This window comes from Medicago sativa, chromosome 3, assembly GCF_051527215.1.
Source record: "Medicago sativa cultivar Bolivia chromosome 3, Bolivia_mono, whole genome shotgun sequence".
In the NCBI taxonomy this organism is placed as follows: Eukaryota; Viridiplantae; Streptophyta; class Magnoliopsida; order Fabales; family Fabaceae; genus Medicago; species Medicago sativa.
This window is the reverse complement of record NC_140751.1, coordinates 71,106,680-71,132,333: the sequence shown is the minus strand read 5'-3', so window position 1 is coordinate 71,132,333 and position 25,654 is coordinate 71,106,680. Positions and strand designations below refer to the sequence as shown.

The 25,654-nt window shown below is 31.8% G+C and overlaps 1 protein-coding gene and 1 pseudogene across 1 annotated transcript; one reads left to right on the top strand and one right to left on the bottom strand.

Moving 5' to 3' along the window:
* Positions 1 to 10,952: 10,952 nt before the first annotated feature.
* LOC146939789 (Protein kinase family protein) lies at positions 10,953 to 14,974 on the bottom strand. The gene is made up of 4 exons (XM_085753342.1): positions 14,157 to 14,974; positions 13,999 to 14,058; positions 11,964 to 12,416; positions 10,953 to 11,806 (listed from the first exon to the last, which is right to left on the bottom strand). Exons 1-4 carry the CDS (start codon positions 14,929 to 14,931, stop codon positions 11,202 to 11,204), a joined length of 1,893 nt encoding a protein of 630 aa, XP_085609468.1. The 5' UTR covers positions 14,932 to 14,974; the 3' UTR covers positions 10,953 to 11,201.
* Positions 14,975 to 17,473: 2,499 nt separating this feature from the next.
* Positions 17,474 to 18,682, top strand: LOC146939788 (uncharacterized; annotated as a pseudogene).
* Positions 18,683 to 25,654: the final 6,972 nt, after the last annotated feature.

Here is a 25,654-nt window from a genome sequence, read left to right as displayed (position 1 = left end):
CCCTTTTTTTTCTTTTTCTTTTCACATATATATAGGCAAGGGGAAGCCCATTTTGTAATTTACCAAAATACCCCTCATAAGGGCAAAATGGTAATTTCCACGGCCATTTATTTTCTTATTTAGTTTAGTAGATTTGAACCTTTAAACTTGAAATTTCAAGACTTTCATTGTACAGGACAAATGCATTGGATATTTAACATTCTAGCTGTGATGTGAAGCTTAATATGAGTGGACAAACAATTCCAGCAAGCTCTCCACATAATAATATCATTCGATGAGGCATGATAGATAGATTTAGATTTAGCTTAGCTTAATTGTTACCAGTTGCTGCTTTAACAATAATGATAAATATATTAAATCAAACTGGTTAAAATCAATTCCTTATCAACAACCAAACTATCTTTCTTCTTTGACAAAATTACACATACGGTCTTTTAAGTGTAATTTTTGTTTCATATTGGTCATTTAAGTTATATTTTTCCCAAATTGGTCATATGATACATTAATATTTAAGCATTGTTATCCTTTAAGTTATCTTCTTCTTTCATTATAGTCTTTTATATCGTATTTTGTGACTGTGTGAACCTCATGTTTTGTTGCACAATTAGAGATGAACAAGATTTAAGTGTTCATTTATCACGTCTCATACAAAGATAAATGACTCATTATTTTAGGTTCTTAGATTTTAAGGTTTAACCATTCTTGCAAAACGAAGACATTGTTGCAAACAATAAGATACATTGGTTTTAAAGTTTTTGGATTTGAGAATTTATATTTAAATAAGAAGAAGTGAGAGGAGAAATGATATGAACATGTGAAAGTATAATGTAACATTAAAAACCAATTTAAAAAAAAAATGTAAACTTAAAGGAGACCAATTTAGAAGGAAAAAAGTCAGAATTTAAGAGTGCGGGTGTAATTTTGCCTTTTTTTTTTAAAGGGAATCATAGACCTATCTTATCACTCCTTATATTTCATATATGTATAAACATTTTATAAGATTACGTTCTATTTGATTTTTATAATTCTCACAATATTTGTTCTGCATTCAGCGATTCTGCAAAGTTGTGTCAATGAAAAAAAATGCTTCGCACCATTCATGTGAGATTGGCTCCAAGAGTCTGCAAGTATCACGTGTCCTTCAAATTCATATAATTTTACAATGGATCCAATTTCTCTGAAGTTAACAATTCGTTTTAGAATGTAAAGTTAAGAATAAATTTTAAGTAAATTTAACTTCTTATTTTTGCTTATAAGTTATAAGCAAACTACACACTTTGTTACCTCTCATAAACACACTCAAGCATGTTACAAATGACAACATCTCTTTGTCTAAATCTTTCTTAAATGGTACCAAAGTTTCATCATTTGGATAAAACAACTCACACTTATCAGCATATCTAACATATGGACGCCAAAGAGAATCATCAATAGTTGAGTCTAATGTCAACCTTACATTGTCAACTTTCAAGGCCTTAACCTCATTCCACCTAAACAATAAAGGGTCTCCATGGTTGATCAACATAGTTTGTGGTTGCAAATTTTTGAACCTCTCCCAAACCTAGATTTGAACCAAGTAAAAGGGTGAGTGAAGAGTAACCTCCATAGAACATCTATCACCACCAACTTGATATTTTGATAAACCAACTAATGTTTTCTTAAACAAACTTAAATCTTTATATATGCTAGCCATTGAGTGATCACAAATGATACCAAATCTCATCCATCTAATTTGTTTAATCCAAAGGTTCATAACAATCACTAAAATAATTAAAGTGATAAAATATTTATCTTGATTTGTCTTGCTATACTTTCCTATAATAGTAGATTTGCACTAAAGTCATAATATATTTTCATATATATCCTTCAATTCAATTTTAAAATATGTCTGATTATCTCTTCCCTCCGTGGCTTCTCTATTGCCACCACTCTTAATATTTATTGAAGCAATGGCAATGTTCTTTTTTAATAACACAAAATGTATTTGGATAAATTTGTTAAAATGTATTTATCACTCAATCTAATTTCTCTGTCCATCGGTTTGCATTCACTATTAAGAAACAAATTGATTTTCAAAAACATACAATATACAAATTACACCGAAACGCCAAACCAAAAGTAGCATTAAAGTCAAAAACAAACAATATAAAAATTACACCAAAACGTATACAAATTATACTCACGAGAATCTCCCTGCACTCGGACATCCAGTAACCAATCTTAGAAACGGCGGAAAAACATGAAATTCTCAACATTTTCTTCTCTGATTCCAACAACGCTTGGTTGCTTTTCTGATTCCGATAGAATAGGGGTTTGATTTTTGTTAGAGTTTAATTGGATTTTTTGTGCTTTTTCGATTTCGAGAGAACAAGGATTTCCTTTTTATTAGGTTTAATTGGGCTTTTTTTACAATTTTTGTTGAAAATTGTTCTTTGCACATAAAAAATGTTATCCCACACCTAAAAATGACCACCTCCAAGTAGCAGGTTACATTTTTGTCACTGAGTCGCTAATGTTTTCATAATATTAGTTTTGCTTTTAATTTGTGTACTCAATACGTTATTTGTGTCATTTCAATTTAAATGTTTTCATGATATTTTACAACCCCTCAAACATCATTTTGTAAAAAGAAAAAAACCACTCAAACATAAGATAGTTAACTAACATCCTTCGTGCATTTTATTTTAATTACACTATAATCATCACATTTCTTTATTTTTTTATTTCATAGATAAATATTTTTTTATAGATAAGAAAAAAATAGTAAAAACTAAGGAACTAAATGAGGGATGGAAATCCCTCTATTATCATCAAACAATAACAACTTATGAGAAGGTAGAGTATTTAGCTCCACTAAGCCAAAATATCCTCCATGATCTAAGTTTGCAAACGTAACATTGCGGTAATTATATAAAAAATAATTAAATTGTTAATATTGTCAAATTTTTAAAGATATTAAATAAAAACTATCAGTATTAATGTAATGTTTCTATTAAATATTTTTCTCTTATTTATACAAAAATTTGTTAAATAGTTGAACCGCGTCGGTTGTGGATTTTATTGGCACATATAAAACAGTGGATATGATAGAATTTTTCAAACACATGACTATTTTTAAAATATCAAAATTAATGCACTGCTGATATTAACAATTTTTTACTTTATATGCAAAACACTATTTAATGTTTGCACCGCATCTGTTGCAGATTTTATGTGTTTATATGTGCAAAAATAAATTTTTATTTACATATATGAGAAATCAGATATGATAAAATATTGGAAACTCATGATTATTTTCAAAATAGAAACATTAATATAGTGTTTCTATTAAATAACATTAAATAACTTTTTTATTTTATATGAAAAACACCGTTCAATATTTGCACCGCACCTGTCGCAGATTCTCTGTGTTTATATTTACCTAAAAAAATTTATATACATATATCAGAAATTCGATATCATAAAATATTAAAAATTCATGACTATTTTTAAAATATAAACATTAATGTAGTGTTTCTATTAAATAAATTTTAATTTTATATTAAAATCACCATTCACTTTTATATACATAGCTTCCGTTGCAGATTTTTATGTGTTTATATCTGCATAAACAAATTTTTATATAAATATATTACAAAATCAATATGATAAATTTTTTGATATTCATTACTATTTTCAAAATATAAACATTAATGTATTGTTTTTATTGAATAACTTTTTAATTTGAATGTAAAACACCGTTCAATATTTGCATCGCACCCGTTGCAAATTTTATTGTTTATATTTGCATAAACATATTTTCATATACATATTTGAGAAAGTTGATATATTAAAATTTTGGAAACTCATAACTATTTTCAAAATATCCACATTAATCTAGTGTTTCCATTATATAAACATCATTAAACACAAAATTTGTCTAATATAAGGGACTGACCACATATTCTCTAAAATGATGAACATATCATTCAATACCACTTTTGCAGACTATAAAAATATTCAAAATGACTTTAAAAACAACTTCAAAGGTAATCTAAAAAAACTATCAGAAATCATGGACGTTAATTTATTACTAATTAGTGCTTACTAAAAAAAAGTTATTGTCCTCTTCATAGTATCTTGCGTATGGACGAGAATCTTCTGAAGCAATCCCAATTTTTTGGATTGAACGCACTGTCGCTTCTGTGCAATTTCAGAATTGTTACCCTCAGGAATTAATGGTCCAGAACTATTGCTCTCGGAGATTAACGGTTCGCACTCAATATCACGAACATAACTAGGTAATCCATTTATAATACACTATGATGAAAACACTTGTGTTTTTTGCTTGTTTCAAAAGGAAGCAATCACTTGAATTAATTGAGTTGTGCTTTTCGCCCAACAAAAGTCTGCAAAATAATGTGTTAATGATCATGAATTGAAACAAATAATATTAGATTTACACTAATTCTATTATTTCTCTTATGTAATCTGGTGGCTACTCTAAGCCACTCTAATTTCATATCTCTTCCCTAATGCTACTAACTCAAATCTCCAAGGTCATGTGGTGGTATCTCTAATCCCTTTTAAATTTATACTAAATCTACTATTACACTAATAATATGGCATTAGATGTGATCTTTTCCCTCTACATAGCTTCTATAATAATACAAAACACATACAATATACCCAAAATATATACAAATTCAACAAAACAAAAAAAAAACATCAAAGTTTATAGACTTACCGGTTATTCCTTGCTCTCTGACATTGGGTAACCAATTTTGAAAACGGAGGGTAAACATGAAATCCTGAATATTTTCTTCTATTTCCTAAATTCAACACGTAGTCTTTTTCTGAAATTATTATTGGACGGACAAGAGATATCAGTTCCACCCCAGTCGGTGATGCTAAAAGATAAAGAACTTGTGAACCTTATACTGTGCTTACACTGAGGGTATGTTTTCAAATTTTTGTCTATTATTAAGTTTATACTAAGTGTGACTTTCAAATAATCTAAACGGCAATCATTAATATATAACTTACATTGAAGCTGATATGAATAACATTTATACAATACTTTAGAAACGAAACTTAGTAAAACTGTTTCTTTTATGGTAGAGATCAAAGACGCATTTTCGTCTCTTCTGGTGTACAATTTTAAACATAGATCCAAAGTTTCGTATTTTCATCTCTTCTAGAAAGGAATGAGCATAACACTCTCATCTTTCTTAGGAGTGCAGACTTAATAATTCTCAGCCTTCAAAGGAAAATATGTGTATATATATATATATATATATATATATATATATATATAGACACACACACACACACGCGCAGAAAAGAATGAGAATATTGGTGGTCTATAAAATAATGAACAAGCATGCAACATAATTATATGATGTATTTATATCTTCATAAACAATTTTATATACATATATACGAGAGTTGAAATGATAAAATATGATAACTAAAGACTATTTGCAAAATATAAACATTAATGTAGTGTTTTTATTAACACTACATTTGTGATTGCTAATCTCCCACATATATGCTCAAAACTGTCAACTGTATCTTCTATTAAAATTTATTTATATGTTTTTTTAGTTTGATGTTACTGTATTTTGTTTTGAAGATTTTTGTTGGGCGGTGAGCACCACACAGCTTGTCAGAGCGGTTCATTCATTTATTTTTAAGGGGGAGAAACATGTGATGTCACCTCAATACTTAATTGATTGGTTACCACGTTACATTGAAGGAGAAGTTAACTGGCAAGAACTAGCAGTTCCTCCTAAATTTCCTCCAAGATTCCATTATGTGCAATCGTCATTTTTGGCATTGAGGCTTGTCGAAGAAAGAAGGATACCGTTAGAAAATTCTTATGGTTACGTAGGATGGTACAATTATGGCAAAGCTTTTGTTCCGGTAAGGGATAGAAAGTAAAAAGTTTATTAGTGATATGACAATGTCGATAATTACTATTAAGTTGTTTTTAAATCATTTTTGTAGGCAGCAACAGTGGTTGGTCCGTTCGAACTTCTCAAACGTTACTGAAAAACTCGTTGTCTCGAACATGTTTTAAGGCGATATGGATGTCTGGTGGGGACATTCAAATATGATGACAGTAAACTCACGAAGTACACATCTGTGAGTAAATGTGTTACTTTCTATGCATTTATTTAATGTCATTATTAGTGGATTTTTTTTACACCTAACCCTTGTTCTATTTCTCAGCCTCCCGAGATAAACTCTCTTTCTCGACGGAAAGCATCTAAATAAGGTCGTCATTGTGCCCTAATTGTTGGTCCGTTCGATTGGTGTTTTGCATTTAATTTTATATTCAAAACATCATTCAATGTTTGCACCGCTCTTGTTACAGATTTTATGTGTTTATATATGCATAAATAAATTTTATATGCATACATGAGAAAATCGATAATGATAAAATATTGAAAGCTCATTGCTAATTTCAAAATATAAACTTTAATGTATTGTTTCTATTAAGTAACATTTTACTTTATATGGAAAACATTGTTCAATGTTTTCACCATATCTATTGTAGATTTTATGTGTTTATATTTGCATAAACACATTTTTATATACATATATCATAAAGTCGATATGATAAAATATTATAAACACATTACTATTTTCAAAATATAAACATTAATGTAGTGTTTCTATTAAATAAATTTTAATTTTATATAAAAAAACATCATTAATGTTTGCATAGCTTCTGTTGCAAATTTTATGTGTTTATATTTGCAGAAACAAATTTTTATATAAATATATGAGAAAAAATATAAATATATATGAGAAAATCAATATAATATATTGTTTTTTAAACTCATGACTATTTTCAAAATATAAACATTAATGTATTGTTTTTATTTAATAACTTTTTAATTTGAATATAAAACCACGTTCCATGTTTTCATCACACCTGTTACAAATTTTATTGTTTATATCTGTATAAACAAATTTTCATATACATATTTAAAAAAGTCGTTGTATTAAAATTTTGGAAACTTATCACAGTTTTCAAACTATCTACATTAATCTAGTGTCTATTATATAAACATCGTTAAACACAAAATTTGTCTAATATAAGGGGATGCTCACCTATTCTCTGAAATAACCTATCATCCAATTCCACTTTTGTAGCCTATAAAAATATTCAAAATGACTTTATAAACAACTTCATAGGTAATCTAGAGAAAACCTATTTGTAATCATGCACATTAATTTATTAATAATTAATGCTTATTGAAACAAAGGCTTTGTCCTCTTTATGGTATCCTACGTAGAACAATAATCTTCTAAAACAACGTTTTTTTTTTTTATAAACTTCAAACCCAAGAATGTGAATTGAACATATTGTCGCTTTTGTGCAATTTCATAACTTTTGCTCTCAGAAATTAATCGTCAAGAACTATGCTCTCAGGGATTAATGGTTTGCACTCAATATCACGAACATAATTAGGTAATTCGTTTATAATACACTGTAATAAAAACATATGTGTTCTTTGTTTGTTACAAAAGGAAGCAATTGCTTGAATTAATTGAGCTGTGCTTATTGCCCAACAAAAGTATGCAAAACAATGTGTTTCTCTCACTATTTTCAAAATATAAATATTAATATAGTGTTTATATTAAATAACTTTTTTATTTTATATGCAAAACACTATTCATTGTTTGCAACACTCCTGTTACAGATTTTTTGGGCTTATATTTGCATAAACAAATTTTATATACATATATAGGAAAGTTGATACGATAAAATATCAAAACTAATGACTATTTTCAAAATATAAACATTATTGTAGTGTTTATATTAAATAAATTTTAATTTGCATTTAAAACACCGTTAAATATTTGTACTGCACTTGTTGAAGATTTAATATGCTTATATATGCAGCAGAAAGTTTGTATATACCGATATATCATAGTCGATATGATAAAATACTGAAAACTCGTAACTATTTTCAAAATATCAATATTAATAGTGTTTCTATTAAAGTCATCATAGTTTGGGTGGAAACAAATGATTTACAAATGTTGGTTGAGGGATCACAAATGACACCAATTTATGATCACCCAATGGATGAGAGTGCAAAATCTCAACTCACCCTATTTAAAATAACGGGTTAAATGGATTGGTCTGACGAACTCACTTAATTTGTTTTGTCACCTCTAAATAGAGGCCTATAAATTACATGTTTGTTTGATATGTTAAAAAATAAAGAACAGATCATGACAACTTTAATTGAACGATTTGTAAAACATAACAAACTGGAGGTAAGAGAAAGGACAAAAATGTCCCTCACTAAACTACAACACAACTTTTTGTCCTACTTATAAGTTGTCTAAAATACCAAAATAGTTTTATGTCCACTAAAAACCGTATAAGGCCAACGATTACTCAATACCATAATATTTTGTCATGTATTGGTCTACCTTGTGTTGTGTTGTTTTGTTTAGTACTTATTGTTTAACATATCAAATGCACCCACGAATGAACCAAGTCACTTAAATTGAGTCCTTAAAAGACAAATAATTAATCCAAAAATGATCCCAAAATCTTATTGTTCTTTTAGTTTGAATGTAATTGTTGATTCTTACGTTTTAAATTTATAATACTTTAATAGGATTAGTGTATGTTTACAGCGATTACAGTGAAAGTAAAATCAAGAATCAAACAATTGATACTCGTGTTTGATAGGACAGAAACGTGCGTTGGGATGTTTCCACTGCTAAATCAAACAAATACTTATACTAGTTACTTTGTCTTGATAGAAGAGATGTTTTCCTTTTTTATTGAATGTACATTTTCATTTAGAATTGGTTGTCAAATACCTAAGACTGTAGCCTGAATTTGTTTTAACATGCTAATGGTGACATGATGCATGCTGTATGCATGCCCGACTAAAGTCATAACACTCTGATAAGGTGCCGATATTGCATGTCTAATGAGCATGACTATGATAAAAACATGAAATACTATTACTAGATTGTGAGTGTATTCTAAGGAATAAAGTACTTGTATTATCTACTTCTACATATATTATACACACTACACGAACTAAGTTGTGAATCCACAATCATACCATAATGGATTTGAAACAACTTACAGAGCGTTCGAAACATTGTAAACTCTTTAGGATACTTATAAAAACAGCTCAAATGTAGTTTATATGAAATGTTATGTTGTCCCCTCTTTTAAAATTATAAAATAACGTATACACGTCTCCGTACGCACAACTCAGTTGGCAGATACAGTGCATTGTTATATGTAGGGCCGGGGTTCAAACCACCCACTTACCACCTTAAAATGGGGATTGTCAATACCCAAATTACCCTTTTTGTTGCTTGGTATTCATACTTCACTTTCTTTTTTAAGTGCCCCCTCTCTCCCTTTTTATAAATACAATAACCGCTAATTCTATATATACATTAATAAGAAGTTGAGGCCTACGTCATCCTTTATGACTTGGCACCAATCAAATTGAGGCATATGGAGTCAACTTTCAAAGTAAAACATGTGAGTCGATTTTAATCACAATGTATTTTTTACTTCTTTTGGTTTTTAATTAATTATGGGTCCGTTTGTTTAAGATTTTTTTAGAAAAAAACTATCTTTTTTAAAAGAAATCACTTTTGTCATTTTTACGTGTTTGTTTTGGTTTTTAAAAAAAATTCATTTTATAAAAGAAAAAAAAATCTATTTTGACTCTAGAATGAAAACCTGTTAGGATTAGTTTTTCTAAATTTTTTTTTTCTTTCAAAAATAAGGAGGTAACACATGAAGGGGTGGTAAACAAATACACATAGCTTCAATTTTATTTTATTTTTTGGTATAAAATCTCTTAAAAAAATCTATGAAATTTTTCTAACACAAAATCTTTTTTTAAAAAAGCTAAAACAAATAGACCCTATAATTTAGTTGTTCAATTTCGATCCAGACCCTATATTTTAGTTGTTCAATTTCGATCCATTTGCACATCTCATACATATAATTTGATTCATGGCTCAACAACTAATGCACAACTAGTAGCTGTGCATAAATATATGAATTAATGTTATTTGAGTTGAAAGATTAATCTTTATAGTTGCGCATAATTATATCTAATTTATTAAAAACACATCCAATGGTGATAAGTTGGACATACATAAGTATGAGAAGATTAAACTTTGGTTACACAAAGTGAAAAGGGGTCTTCTAATTTCAGTTTGATTCTTTCAACTTGAAATTTCAAGATTTTCATTGCACAGGACACATACATTGGATATTTAACATCCTAACTGTGAAGCTTAATTTGAGTGGACAAACAATTCCAACAAGCTCTCCCCATAATAACATCAGTCATGAGGCATGATAGAGGATAAATTTTTACTTAACTGAACTAACCTTTAGTTAGTTGGGTTTCAGTTAGCAAACCATGTAACTGCCTTGTAAGTTGTAACTGTCCAAAACTGAATTCATAACTGTTTTGGCTGCTGACAAAAATCTTGCTAGCTTAAGATTACAATATAAGAAAGTATTCCTCTAAGATTTTGTAACTAACTTCATTCAATAAGAAACTATAGTTTACGAAATCTAGTAAGGCGGAAATTAAACGAGCTAACTGGGTTCGAGGACTTGTCAAATCATATCAGAATTCAAACCTAAGAAAACAATGAGTTCCAAATGTTTCTGGCCAGAATTTACGATGCAAATTAGATCCTCTCGATTTTATGGTGCAGCCGCTTGTAGACCTTTAGATTAAGAGAGAAATTTCTAATCTAACTATCTACAACCGACTTCATCATAAAACCAGCAGCGCAGATGTAGAGCATCTGAGATCCTTAAGAATTAAGATCATATATATTGAACTTCTACTAGCATTTCTTTAGTCCTAAGCCCTAGCAAACATGCAGTGCAACATTGAGAATGATTCTGCATTAGTAATGATAAATATATGAAATCAAAGCAATTGCAAAACCTTAAATCCTGTTTTCCATCAGTACTACATTTCATTCAGTAAATTAAGGTAAATATAATATTACACATAAATTTACAAACTATCAAGAGCCTAAAGTTTTCCACCCAACAACAACAAACATGCACAATCAGTCACAATTCATAAGTATAAACAAAAGTCATAAAAATACCATCATACTACAAAGTAAAAACTTTACTCTTTCATTAGTAACCTACATACATCCAAAGAAACATACTACTTCTACACTGCCTTTGTAGAAGCAACACTAATGATATACTCAATCTCCTCTGACACTTCTTTCATTGAAGGTCGATTCTGTCTTTTCTCCTCCAAACAACCCAATGCCAAAAGTGCCACAGCCTTCATAGTATCAAGCTCTATATTACTAGCTCCATTTTTCAAAATAGGATCAATAACATCAATCAACTTCTCTTCGTCCACCATCCTCTGCACATAAATTGCCAAATTCACATCATCCGAAGCCCTGTTGAAATCTATCGCCTTCTGAGACGTCAAAAGCTCAAGCAACACAACTCCGAAACTATAGACATCGCTCTTATCGGTCAATTGATAGTTTCTATAATACTCAGGATCAAGGTATCCAAGTGTCCCTTGAGCACAAGTTGAGATATGACTCATATCCGTTTGAGCTAACCGTGATAACCCAAAATCTGAAACCTTAGCATTCATCTTGAAATCCAAAAGAATGTTACTTGACTTAACATCTCTATGGTAAATTGGCGGCACTGCCATGAAGTGAAGGTATGCAAGTCCTTCAGCAGTATCACGGGCAACGTGAAGGCGATGGTTCCAATTAAGTGAAGCACGACCCTTTGGCATTTGACCTGTATCAGAGAAAAAGTTAGTTAATAGTTAGTTAAGTTAGTTATCCTCATTATCTTTTTCATTTTCAAATGGACTCATGTATAACTAATATGATATTTTACATTCGTTATTAATCAACCGGTCAAGTTATCAATAAACGAGATACTAAATAATCACCTGTTAAATGATCCATAAGTGTTCCATTTTCTATGAACTCATAAACCAAAATTGGCTGCTCCAATTCCACACAGCAACCGAGTAATCCAACGAGGTTTCTGTGGTTAACTTGGCATAAAATGCGAACTTCGTTTAGGACTTGGTCAGTGCCTTTTGCATTTCCAATTTTAGCACATTTAACGGCTATGGCGGTGCCATCTGGAAGAAAGCCTTTGTAGACTTCGCCATAACCACCAATGCCGAGGAGGCGATCAGCTGAGAAGTCATTTGTGGCTTTCTTGATCTCTTTGCCGGTGAAAAGTTTGGCTGCTTTGCCACCACCACTTGCGTTTAGAATTCCTTCGCGCTCTTTGGCTAGGCGTTGTTGTGCTTCTAATATGCGTTTGTGACGTTTGTAGAGAAGAAACGCAATTGCTGCTAGGATTAGTGCAGCTCCAACTCCACATGTTGTACCTGAATATAGTTGTTGCCATCAAATTAAGAGTGAATACAAAAGAATGAATATGAGAGCTCCTATAGTTCTATGTTTCTTGTTTAAATTTTATTTCAAGATCACTATATTTTATTTTACAATGTTTGAAAATGGATTCACCCATTTCAGAAAGAATTTTTTTATTTTATAAATTTCAACATTACTTTGTTGTTACTAAAAATACATTATCTATTGCTATTATTTTATTTTCAATGCATTACAATTGTTAACTATATAAATGATATATCTCCTTCTAACAATATAAGATGAACATTGACTTTACAAAATGGAAATTAAAAATGTTTTAGAAAGTGAACAAGTTCAAGTTTTAGATGAATACCATTAAGATAAATATGAAGTTCAAATTTCTTTTATTCATTTACAAAATTTCATTTTTATGTACTCCGTAGTATAACGAGTTTCTTCAAGTTTTTATTTGTCTATGGTCGAAATGACAATATTGATATAGTCTAACAATTGCAAAGTTCCTTGCTCAAAAAAAAAAAAAAACAATTGCAAAGTTCCGAGTTCAAATTCAAATGAAAATATGTATAGTCTAACAATATTGATATCGTTAGTTGAGGTAGATCTTATATATCTTTCCTTCAAGTCTTAATTATGTAACTTATTAGTAAAAAAACTATGTAATTTATTTCAGACTTTCTTTCTTTTTCAACTTTCACAAGAAAGGAAAACGCGTGGTATGTTAGTTGAGATCCATATTGGCCTATTTATGTTTGAAATGGCTTCATCCTTCCAAATTCAACTTGAACAAGAATAACGAAGTCACTTGTCAAAAAAAAAGAATAACGAAGTCAGTCAACTTGTTTGGCAATGTGACAGCTAGATACAGAGAGATCACATGCACGATTGAAAGTTGAAAATAAAATCATGTATTGCAATCTCTCAATCAATTTTTCCATGAACATTTTATTTTATACATATATCTTTGGTTGGTGATTTTATGCATAAATCTTATGGGAGCTTCTACGGTGCAGTTAGAAAACTGACTTTTTTGGAAAAGTTAATTTTGATCTTAATGTTTGATTCATTTTTAAATTGTTGATTACTGATTAATGATCAATAGTAATTCATCTAGTAATGCTTGCAACATTTTGGACATACAAGTACTATTTTATCGTTGGCATCTTTAACATGCATACAGAGTTGATGATATTATGTGATAGTCTTAAGTGTTACACTTTGTGGGGTGTTACACTTAACAAAAGGTAGGATAAAATTAGATTAAGTGTAGTCTTGTTAATCTGATTAATTGATGATACTATGGGGACTGAACTTTTGACGCCACTGTGCAAACGGTGGGGTGTTACTCTCTACACTTTTGATGTTATAGTGTTAACTTTACCAGAAAAGTCATTTTCATAACTTCAGGTTATTCTTAAATAATAATAAAAACATGTATATCTGAAAGAGATACACCTTCAATGATATCATACATTAATGTGTATATAGTAATATTATTGGTAAAAAAAGTCATATTCTTCAACTCTAAAAATAGAAAGGAAAAAAAAGGTTTGAAAAGTAAGTAAAATACCACCATACCTGCTATTATGGCTGTCTTATTACTTGATTCACACCCATCTGGATTAAAACAAGTTATTTCTGCATCAAAGTCAAACCAAAACTCCAAATTAGTCAAACATCCAGAAGAAGAAGAAAAAAAAGAAGAAAAAATGGGATCATAATCCTTTACAACTCACTTTTAGCACACACCCCTTGAATAGGGTCCCACACAAGATCTCCATTACATAAACACCTCTTGATCCCATTAGGTGATGAACTATCAACCCCACAAGTCGACGTGGCAGCATCACAATCATTCTGAGACGTGCACACAGTTTCTCTAGGTGACATCCATTGAATCTCCAAACCCGGTCTAGACCACCGGTTCACCGCAAGACCGGAGTCAAGGTTAACAAAACTCGAATAAGCACTACACCCAGAACTCCTAACACGAATCTGGTAAGAGTTACTCGATCCACCGGTTCGGTAAGTGCAACAAAGCGGACCGGACTGACACGTAGGCACGGTGGCGTTGATGTAAGCATGACAAGCACTTGCGGCGGAGCAGTTGAGAGGAGAGCGAAGAAGGTCGCGTGTGCAGTTGAGGTACACGATGGTGTTGGAGCTAGTGATGTTGAACGGAAGAGTGTTGTTGAGTATGATACCTTCATGGATTTTATCTGTGGTGGTGCATGTGTTAGGGATGAGTGGTGCTGGTTGTATTACGAAGCGTTGGGTTTGAGGATTTATGGATTGGATTGGATAGGAGTTGTTGACTGTTTCGAAAACTAATGTTCCGGTGGAGGTGCAGTTGATTTTGTATGATTGGTCGCCGCATGTTGGGGTGGTGCTGAGTGGGAAAGGGACGGTGGTGTTGCCGCAGGGTGGACATGGTGTGGCGGAGAAGACGTGGGTGGTGCATGTTAGCAGGAAGAGTGTTGCTGTTACAAGGAGGAAGCTCGTTGTCTTCATAGTCAAAGTAATGTATGTGCAAATTTGGAAGATCAATATTGGTGATGTTACTTTATACTAGTATATAGTTTTAGAGGAATGCTAGCAACACTCTCTTTTGAGCACTCTCTTTAACACTCACTCTTCTATTGGGTAAAATCAATGTATGTTCCACCACTTTATGTGGGTTCCATTTCCAAAGTGTAGGTGCCACATTGATTTCACCCAATAAAAGAGTGAGTGTTAGAGAGAGTGCTCAAAAGAGAGTGTTGCTAGCATTTCTCATAGTTTTATAATAGTGTGATCTTGCTTTGAGATTGCAATATATTAACTTTTATATGACAAATATGACTCTATTTTTTGTTCTTATCGTTGTTGTTTTTTTCATTAATTATTGTAGTTAGTTTAGTACTACATCCGTTTTAAAATGAGTGTCGCTTTAGCCAACAAAAATTGTTTTAAAATGAATGTCACTTACATATTCCAATGCAATAATAACTTTTTCTTTTCAATTGTACCCTCCAATTAATACTCAGCACACTACTTCTAAAATATTACTTTTAAAACTAACCAATAGTTAACAAGGATAATTTGGTAAAATAACCATTATCTTTCTTTTAATCATTGTATTTCTTAATATGTGTGTAAACACCTAAAGCGACACTCATTTTAAAATGGAGGGAGTAAAATGAATGGGATGTGAAGACCAACAACTTATTTATGGGCGGCTTACGTGAGTTGTTGTTTGACAAAAGTCAAAACTATATTATTTTATGTTTTTTTTTTAACAAGACAAAAAAATATATATTAATAAAACAGGTGTGTTACTTGAAAAAACGATTTGTATGACAATCTACAGATTTATAAAGAAAGTATGTATTGACACAAAAATCAAAGCAATAAAGAGTTAAAGTAAAAATATAATGTGAGTATAAGACTATGTGCAATGGGAGTGTTTAACCTGACAGTCAACAAGGAAAACCACTGCAATGGCATGTTGAAGCTGTGTTGAATGAACTGCTGGATGAGAGAGAGGATTAACGGATTCAACACCAATTAATCTGCCACAGGATGCCACGTGGTGGCGTGCAATTGGACCGCACAGGCGCGTGCAGCACACGCGCAGACAGCAGCGTGTGAGCTGCAGACCGGAAGAGAGAGGGATTGCTTTTTGGATAAGCCTGCTGACGTGTCACTCTCTCATTGGTCACGCAGATTTTATGATTTTAATTTTTTAAATCAATTATTTCGGTGAAAAATAATTTAAAAAAACAATACCAAAATTCATGATTTTTTTTCCTCTATAAATAGAGACTTGGTTCATTTGATTTGGACAAAAAAAAAAACCAAGTTTTTCACTATCTTCATCTCATTATTATCTTGGCTAAAGTGTACTTTTGGCCCCCTAACTTTTAAAAGCTTGCGATTTTGGCCCCCCAAGAAAAAAATATCAATTTTGGCCATCTATGTTTTCCCCCTTTTGCACTATTCGTCCAAATGGCAAATTTTGACCGGTCAACGTCTGCGTGGCATGCCACGCGTGTAATTACTTAATTAAAAATAAATAAAAAATCCAGATAATTATCTTCTAAATTAAAAATAAAAATAAAAAACAGAAAATTAATTTTCAAAAATTTAAAAATTTTAAAAAATAAAAATTATTTTTCAAAATTTTAAAAAAAAATCAGAGAAAACAATTTAAAATAGAAAAAAAATCTGATTGTTTTCAAAATTAAGAAGATATTTAAAAATCTAGAAAATAATTTTCAAAATAAAATAAAGTTCAGATTTTTTATGATCATTTAGAAAATTTAAAATTCAGAAAAGCTCAAATATAAATTTTTTTAAAATTTTTAAATTTAGAAAAAATTCAGATTTTTTTTTTGTGAAAATTTTATTCTTGAATTTTTATAAAATCTGGAATTATTAGTCCAGAATTCAGATTTTACGTAATTATGAAAATTCAGATTTATAAAAAAAGAATTTAGAAAAGAATTCAGATTTTTTTTCGAAAATTTAAAAAAAAAGTTATATCCAGATTTTTAAAAGTTAAAATATTTTCCAGAATTTTTATTTTTTGTAGAAAAAATCTGATATTTTTTTTTATTTTGAAAATTTGACACCAGAATTTAAAATATATTCTTAATTTGGAAAAAAAAATCAGAACTTTTTTCTATTTTTAAAATTTCGAAAAAAAAACTAATGGTTTTTTCTGATTTTTTTTACCTTTTTAAAAAATCTAATTTTTTTTTTTAAAAATATTAATTTTTTTCTGATTTTTTGGATTTTTTTTATTTTTGAAAATTAATTTTCTGATTTTTAATTTAAAAGATGATTATCTGGCTTTTTTTATTTATTTTTAATTAAGTAATTACACGCGTGGCATGCCACGCAGGCGTTGACGTGTCAAAATTGGCCATTTGGACGAATAGTGCAAAAGGGGGAAAACATAGATGGCCAAAATTGATATTTTTTTTCTTGAGGGGCTAAAATCGCAAGATTTTAAAAGTTAGGGGGCCAAAAGTACACTTTAGCCTATTATCTTTCTATTAGCAAACTAAGTGAAGTTTTAATCTTCTTTTTTGTGAAATGGATCCCAATAATAACCCTTTCAACAGCCAAAATTATTCTAATTTCCCATTTAACTACGAAAATCCCAACAATCATCCAAATCCAAATCTATTTTTCAACCAACGTCCTCAAAATATACCTCAAAACATACCTCAAAACGTACCTAATTTTGGTTTTACACCAAATTTCAACCGGTCATCCTCTGTTCCAAACTTTCATGGATATTATGGATCTATGATGAGATATCCATCTCAAACACCCCCGTTTCATGGTTATATGCCAATGGAGAATGAAAATTTTCCCAGTGGTAGTGTATCTCAATATCCTGAATTTTCAACACAAATAACTCCTGGTGGCATGGCAGTTGCTGATGAAGGCACTGCAGAAGATTCAACTCCTAAGAGCAAGAAAAGTAAGGAACCAGCATGGAACACTCAACAAAATTTGGTGCTAATTAGTGCATGGATTAAATATGGGACAAGCAGTGTTGTTGGGAGAAACCAGAGAGGAGAAACATATTGGGGTAAAATTGCTGAGTATTGTAATGAGTATTGCTCATTTGATTCTCCCCGTGATCTAGTTGCATGCCGAAACCGTTTTAATTACATGAACAAAGTAATAAATAAATGGGTTGGTGCTTATGATGCCGCTAAGCGTTTGCAAGGAAGCGGTTGGTCGGAAGATGATGTGGAGGCAAAAGCCCAGGAATTATATGCATGTGGGAAGAATGTTCAGTTTACTTTAAAGGAAGAATGGCGCGCTCTCCGTGATCAACCACGTTATGTTAGTCAAGTAGGAGGAAATGTTGGCTCAGGAAGTAGTGGATCTAAGAGATCTCACGAGGACTCTGTAGGATCTAGTGCTCGTCCAATGGGTAGGGAGGCAGCTAAAAAAAAGGAAAAAAGCAAAGCAAGGACGCTGCCTTGGAGGAGGAGAAAAATGAGTGGGTTCAATTCAAAGAAATGAAGGTGCAAGAGATTGAACACTTGAAAGAGTACACTGCAGAAATGAAAGAGTACACTGCAGTGCAACAAGAGAAAAACAGATTGAAGAAAATGAAATTGTACGTAAAGTTAAGTTCCCAAGAGCATCTCAATGACAGGAAAAAAGAAATGTTGGAAAACTTGGAGCGTGAGCTGTATGGAAATTAATTTCACTGTAATATTTGTTTGTATTCGGTCAAAATTGTCAGTGTTGTCTAGTCCCCAATGTTTACTTTAAATAATAAATTGTCAGTGTTATCTAGTCCCCAATGTTTACTTTAAATAATTGTCAGTGTTGTCTAGTCCCCAATATTTACTTTAAATATTTATGCATACTATGCATACGTGACTTTAATTTCACAGAGCCCATGGTATTCCTCACTATTTGCTTTACACATACTATGCATACTTGAATTTAATTTCACAGCCCATGGTATTCCAAACTAGTTGTTTTACACATACTATGCATACGTGACTTTAATTTCACAGAGCCCATGGTATTCCTCACTAGTTGCTTTACACATACTATGCATACGTGACTTTAATTATCATCACTGTCCACCACACATATTCTATATATAGGAACTCAGATCTACTTCCAATATCACAAAAAATATCATATTTACTTCCAATATCACAAATTGCATTCAGATCTACTTCCAATATCACAAATCTTATTCATATCTACTTCCAATATCACCAAAAATTATCAATGGATCCTTATGATTTCACAGCCTACTTCAAAAAACGTGATGCTGAAGACACTTATATCGTCAACCGATTTATTCAGCGTCGAAAACAAATAGAGGAAGGTAGTGGATCTCGTAGTAGAAAATATTTAAATAGAGATCATTCAGCGGCAAACCAAAGACTCATTGACGACTACTTTGCCAATGAGCCTACATATGACGATGCAATGTTTCGTCGTCGGTTCCGGATGCAAAAACACGTTTTCCTTCGAATCGTTGGAGACCTTTCAAGTAGTGATAACTACTTCACCCAGCGAGTTGATGCCACTGACAAAGAAGGTATATCACCCTTAGCAAAATGTACAACAGCAATGCGAATGTTAGCATACGGTGTGGCAGCAGATGCGGTCGATGAATACATCAAAATAGGAGGTACTACAACATTGGAGTGCTTACGTAGATTCTGTAAAGGAATCATACGATTGTATGAGGAAGTGTACCTGAGAGCACCAACCCAAGATGACCTTCAAAGAATACTACATGTTAGTGAAATGCGGGGGTTCCCAGGGATGATCGGGAGTATTGACTGCATGCATTGGGAGTGGAAAAATTGTCCTAAAGCATGGGAAGGTCAATTTACTATGGGGGATAAGGGAACCACCACAGTTATTCTTGAAGCAGTTGCATCTCATGATCTATGGATCTGGCATGCCTTTTTTGGATGTCCAGGAACGTTGAACGATATCAACGTTCTAGACCAGTCACCGGTGTTTGATGATGTGGAACAGGGAAAGGCTCCAAGGGTGAATTTCTTTGTGAATCAACGTCCCTATAATATGGCATACTATCTAGCTGATGGTATCTACCCTTCTTATCCAACTTTCGTCAAATCGATTAGACTTCCTCAAAGTGAACCCGATAAGTTATTTGCAAAACAACAGGAGAGCTGTAGGAAGGACATCGAACGTGCTTTTGGAGTGCTTCAAGCTCGATTTAAAATCATCCGTGAACCAGCTCGCTTGTGGGACATAGCCGATTTGGGTATCATCATGAGGTCATGCATCATATTACATAATATGATTGTTGAGGATGAACGAGATACATATGCTCAACGTTGGACCGATTTTGAGCAATCTGAGGGAAGTGGATCTAGTACACCGCAACCATACTCAACCGAGGTGTTACCCACTTTTGCAAATCATGTGCGTGCTAGATCCGAGTTGCGTGATCCAAATGTTCATCACGAATTGCAAGCAGATCTAGTGAAGCACATATGGACAAAGTTTGGAATGTTTCGTGATTGAAGATGATTTGTATCGTACTAAATAAATTACTTGTGTGTTGTGTGCTTTTTTTTTCTTGCATTTTAATCTATTTGTGCGTTGCGTGCTTAGTTTGTTGTATTGCATTTTAAGTTAAGAAAATAAAAATAAATTATTTAAATAAATTTTGTTTTTACAAAAAAAAATGTTAAGTGTTTCTTTATTTTAATTTAATTATAATCGATAATTTTAATTTTATGTAATTATAAAAACAAAAATATAAAATTAAATAAGAATAAGAAATAAAAGGTGGTGGGGTAGAGTGTTGAATGAGTTAAACCATTGGAGAGGTTAAAGTTGAATGGGTGTTGAATTAAGAGAGAGAAAATGATGTGGAGTGTTGGGAATTGAAAAAGTGGGTGTTGAAGGTTCTTTAATGTTGGTGACCATTGTAAATGGTCTAAGAGACAAAGTTGTCGTATAAGTTGGCATAAAATGGTTGTGCAAATATCATTTCTCTAAATAAAAAGAGAGAAAGGGACCAAGTTAAGCATAAGATACGCCTAACAAAGAATTAATCATGACAAAATCTCAAAATACAACAAATCTATAAGACAGTAAATAATGTTACAAGGTAGAGTAACCTAAACAAAGAGACTGATTGGTCCACCAGACATTAAAAAAAACGAAGGAAAGAATTAGGCCTTAAGTCACCACCAAGAATGAAATTTCACTCTATCAACTATTTGAGTGTAGTTTACTCTTTGTTTTGAAATATCGGAAGGTTACACACCTTCCATATAACCCATAAACTACTCAACCAAATTATTTGAAGACAAGTTCGAATATCGTTCCTGAAAGATGGACCCCACCAAACTGAAGAGCATGCATACCAATATCACAAGGAAGCCCGGTATATATCCCTAGCTACTATAAAATATATATATAAGGTCAGACATTTCCAAAGAAAGTGTAATACAAGAACATATGATTGACAAGTTGCTCCTCCTCGCAACCACACGAGCAAAATAGCGACTCTAGACGTAGAGCTCCACGTCGAGTCAAGTTATCCTTAGTTGGAAGTCTTTTATCAATAATATCCACGTAAAAAGAGACACTTTGAGAGGCATGACTTTATTCCAAATGATGTATGTGAATGGCGTTTGAACTTGCTGATGATCAGAAGTCAAGATATTGTAAACTCTTTTTATTGAATAACCTTGGACCTGATCGAGTTTCCAACACAAAGTATTTGCAATCAAAACCTGAAAACAATATTATCCAACAACGAACAACATTCCACAACCAGTTCCTCCTCCATCTTCATCTCGCACCCTCAACACCCAAACCTAATCTCCTCATCTCAACTGAAATGTTAGTATCGACATAAAGATTAAAAAAAAAAAACCTATTAAATCTATCTCGTAAAAGTTCTTCTTCTAGTAAAGGATTGTTTTAAAAGGAGGGATTTATTTTCACCATTACCTAGGTGACGTCCCATATCAGCCGCCCTCTTGCACACCTATATCCTCTCTAACACCACATAAATTTTTCTACCAACCAAACACCTTTGAGCCACCCCCCACCCCCGATTCGACTGCCCTCTACCCCATATTTGACCACCCCACAATTCCAACAATGGCCATATTAAATTCTCTAATTTTTCGAATCCTTAAACCTCCTAAATCATTCTCAGAATAAATCTTACCTTAGTGGATCCAGTTGATTTTGTGATCATCTGCACTCCACCCCCTCAAAAAGAAAGATTTAAAAAAAGTTTCTATTTAAGAAATGAATACATGTGGGAGTCGTGAAAAAGAAAAGAAAGTAAACAAGAAGAAGCGACAAGACATGTCTGATCAAGACACGTCGATTACCCATAGACAATTTTTCGCTCTTTCCACCCACATAATCTTTTGTGAATGCTTTCAAACAAAGGAATCCAAAAAGACAAACATCGTGAGTTACCACTATTAGAAAGACACAAATAGATAAACAATAGCCGAACAACTCTATGAATCAAAACTACAACAACTTCTAACAACCAAGACTCCACATTAACGCAAATGAGAAGACTCTTATGAAAATTCACTTTAAGCCAGAAATAATTTCAGAGATGATCAAATAATTTGCCTTAAAGCTCTAATACTACCCTAGCTTTTCTCGTCTAGAAGCAGCGTGTTATCTGCAAATTGCAAACGTAAAACCCAAAAGTTGAATTTTGCCCAACACCATAATTAGTAAAGATATCCGCATGTAATTTAACATCACATTCGGACCTTCAACTACAATAAGGAACAAGAAATATGAAAGATGATTGTCTTAGCACAATCCCTTCCCCCAAATGAAATTCATCCATGCGACTTCCATTCACCAACTGTGCGATTAGTCAAACAAAATACCGGTTAATCAATGATAACTTTCTTTCTCAATGTAATTTTTGGTGCACACAATGGTATCTACTCCCTCCGTTTTAAAATGAGTGTCGTTTTAGCACAAAAAAAATTGTTTCAAAATGAATGTCACTTTCAGTTTCCAATGCAATAATAACTTTTTCTTTTCAATTGTACCCTCCAATTAATACTCTGCACACCACTTCCAAATTATTACTTTTAAAACTAACCAATAGTTAATAAGGATAATTTGGTAAAATAACCATTCTTTTTCTTTTAATCATTACATTTTCTTAATATGTGTGTAAACACCTAAAACGACACTCATTTTAAAACGGATGGAGTAGATAGTTTGGTTGTATAGGTACCTAAGGATTTTTTACTGCTTTGTTTTTTTCACGCGGAAATCCGGTTTGGTTTGACTAAATAGCACTTTACTTTACCTATTGCAGCGATAGCGATTGACGTGTTCTGTTTAGTGCGCAATAAAGGTGGCAGGTAAGCTTTTCTCTTGGTAAGCGTTGACTTTGAAATTTTGGCTTGAGCCACCAACGTAAAAGTACAATATTGAATTGTTTTAACTAATATTATTTGTATTCTCTAAAATACACTAGACTATAAGTTATGGTGGAATTTAGTATGGGAAAATGGAGTTTTTTTCTATGATGGGAAAGTTGCACAACAGCCATTGATTTAATATTATTTTATTTGGATGGTTGGGATGAAAGACTTGCAACTTGTTGTGTAAAAAAAAATCCGGCCCCACCAACTAATTAAATAATATTATAGCATTTGTTTGTTGTCTTTTTTTTTTTGTAAAAATTAACGGGCCTTAGCAATTTGGTTTGGGCTTATTGTTTATAACTCAAAATTTCCGGACTAAATAAACCATAATGCTGCCACATTAAATTGAATTAGAGAATGAAAGGAAGTGATAATTTTCTAAATTTGATTAAAACTATAAGTAATGTGTGGCATAAAATTAAATCACGTGTACTATTCTATGTGACATAAAATTAATTTTGTTCTTTAAAAAAAATGTTGTTGACATTAAATATGGGTGTCGTAAATTAATTTGTTTATATAAAATTATATACACATTGGACTGTGTAACTATTGTTGTAGTACACAATATTAAACCACTTAGTATTTTTGGAAAATTAGGGGGGGTTTACCTCCTCTAATGCAATGTACGTCATGTATTTGTATTCTGATTTTTAATAAAACAAATTAAGTCTGTTAAAAAAAAATTATAGGCATCAATTTAGGATTAACATCTAAGTATTTAACCACATGTTTCAATTAAAATTTAATTCATTTTAATTGTAATGCGAATATTATAGGCATCAGTTCAGGATTTACCTGCAAGGCTGTAATGCGAAAATTTCAATTTTAATTTCAAATAAAACTTAATTCATTTTCATAGAGGTCATTACAATTATAGTACTGAACATAGAGGTCATTCTGCTGAACAACAAACCCATATTATCCAGTTCTTGTTGTATGCATATCTGCAGATTATCTTATTTTCCAGTTCTTGTTCTGTATTGTTGTAGCAAATAGGTTTTAATGGCATCTTCTTAATCGAATCTGCGATCCAGAGTGAAATGGATCAAATACGCCAACAAGAACTGTTTCTGTGGTTGATTTGCCGCGATTAAGGTATCGATGACTGTTGATAATCCTAACAGACTATTCTATTGCTGCAAGGAGGAATCAGAGGAGAAGAAATGCAGTCTCTTTCGCTGGTGTGAACCTATCGGATATGAGGATGGTACATTGCAATTGTTGGAAGCTGCGGCAACGAGTTCAGTCGGCGTGAGTAGTTCTGATGAGAGGAAGATATGTATGAGAGATGAAATTGATAGCTTGGTCTTGACATATGATGCTATGATTGATGAATTGAAGAAAGATGTTGATGTTAAATTTTCTGCTATAAACAAATTGATGGAAGATGAGATAAAAACTATGAAGCAAACGATATGGGTCTAGATCTGAGATGTTCTTGCCACTGTCGAGATCGAGAATGTTGCGTTGCGGTGAAGAAGGTTTGTGAGACAAGTTTTGATTTTTTTGGTAATTTGCTGTGATTACTATGAGCAAAGCTTTGTATGAAGAAGCTCAACGTATTGAAGGGAGGAAACAGAGTCTGAATTTTTTGTCCTTTGTTGGTGTAGTAGTAATAAAAGGGAGAATAGTTAGTAAAGGTAAAGAAAATAATATAAAACAAATTTTTAGTTTTTCTTTTTTTTTACTCTACCGGTGGAAACAGCCACCTGTCATTTAAAATTGAAGTTTCCCATCATGGGAAACAACTATAGTGTCCCAGGCTAAATCCCACCATAAGTTATATATACGAATCTATATTCTGTCAAAAAAAAAATATACGAATCTATATATAACGTTATTGTTGATCACAAAATATATATATATATATATATATAAATATAACGTTATTGTTTAATTAAATTATTTATGATTAATTTTCAATTTTTCGATAAGTTTTTAAATATAATTTACTTTCCGTTAAATCTATTTGTAGTTAAAAACTTTGGACATGTCAAGCAACATGAGATTATCAACTAATGGATTGAGAAATTATCAAATTCAAACACTAATCATCCTAGACCAATACGCAAAACAACAGTGAGTATATGTTTGATGTACTCTTATCCAGTTAGTTAAGTAACTCATCAGTTACCACTGGTAGTTTTTTTTTGCTTGGTACAATGTTATTGGCACCAGTAGTTTACTACAGTAGAAACTAGAAAGTAGAAACTGCCACCAGCATGCAATGTAAGTTTTCATGCGAAAGCGTGAAACCGAGTTAAGCCATTTGCGAAGGG

Coding starts and splice junctions, on each gene's coding strand:
- LOC146939789 (XM_085753342.1), bottom strand. CDS start 14,931: ATGAAGACAACGAGCTTCCTCCTTGTAACAGCAACACTCTTCCTGCTA. Junction 12,417..13,998: donor TAAGACAGCCATAATAGCAG/GTATGGTGGTAT, acceptor AACTATATTCAG/GTACAACATGTGGAGTTGGA. Junction 11,807..11,963: donor ACTTATGGATCATTTAACAG/GTGATTATTTAG, acceptor TCTCTGATACAG/GTCAAATGCCAAAGGGTCGT.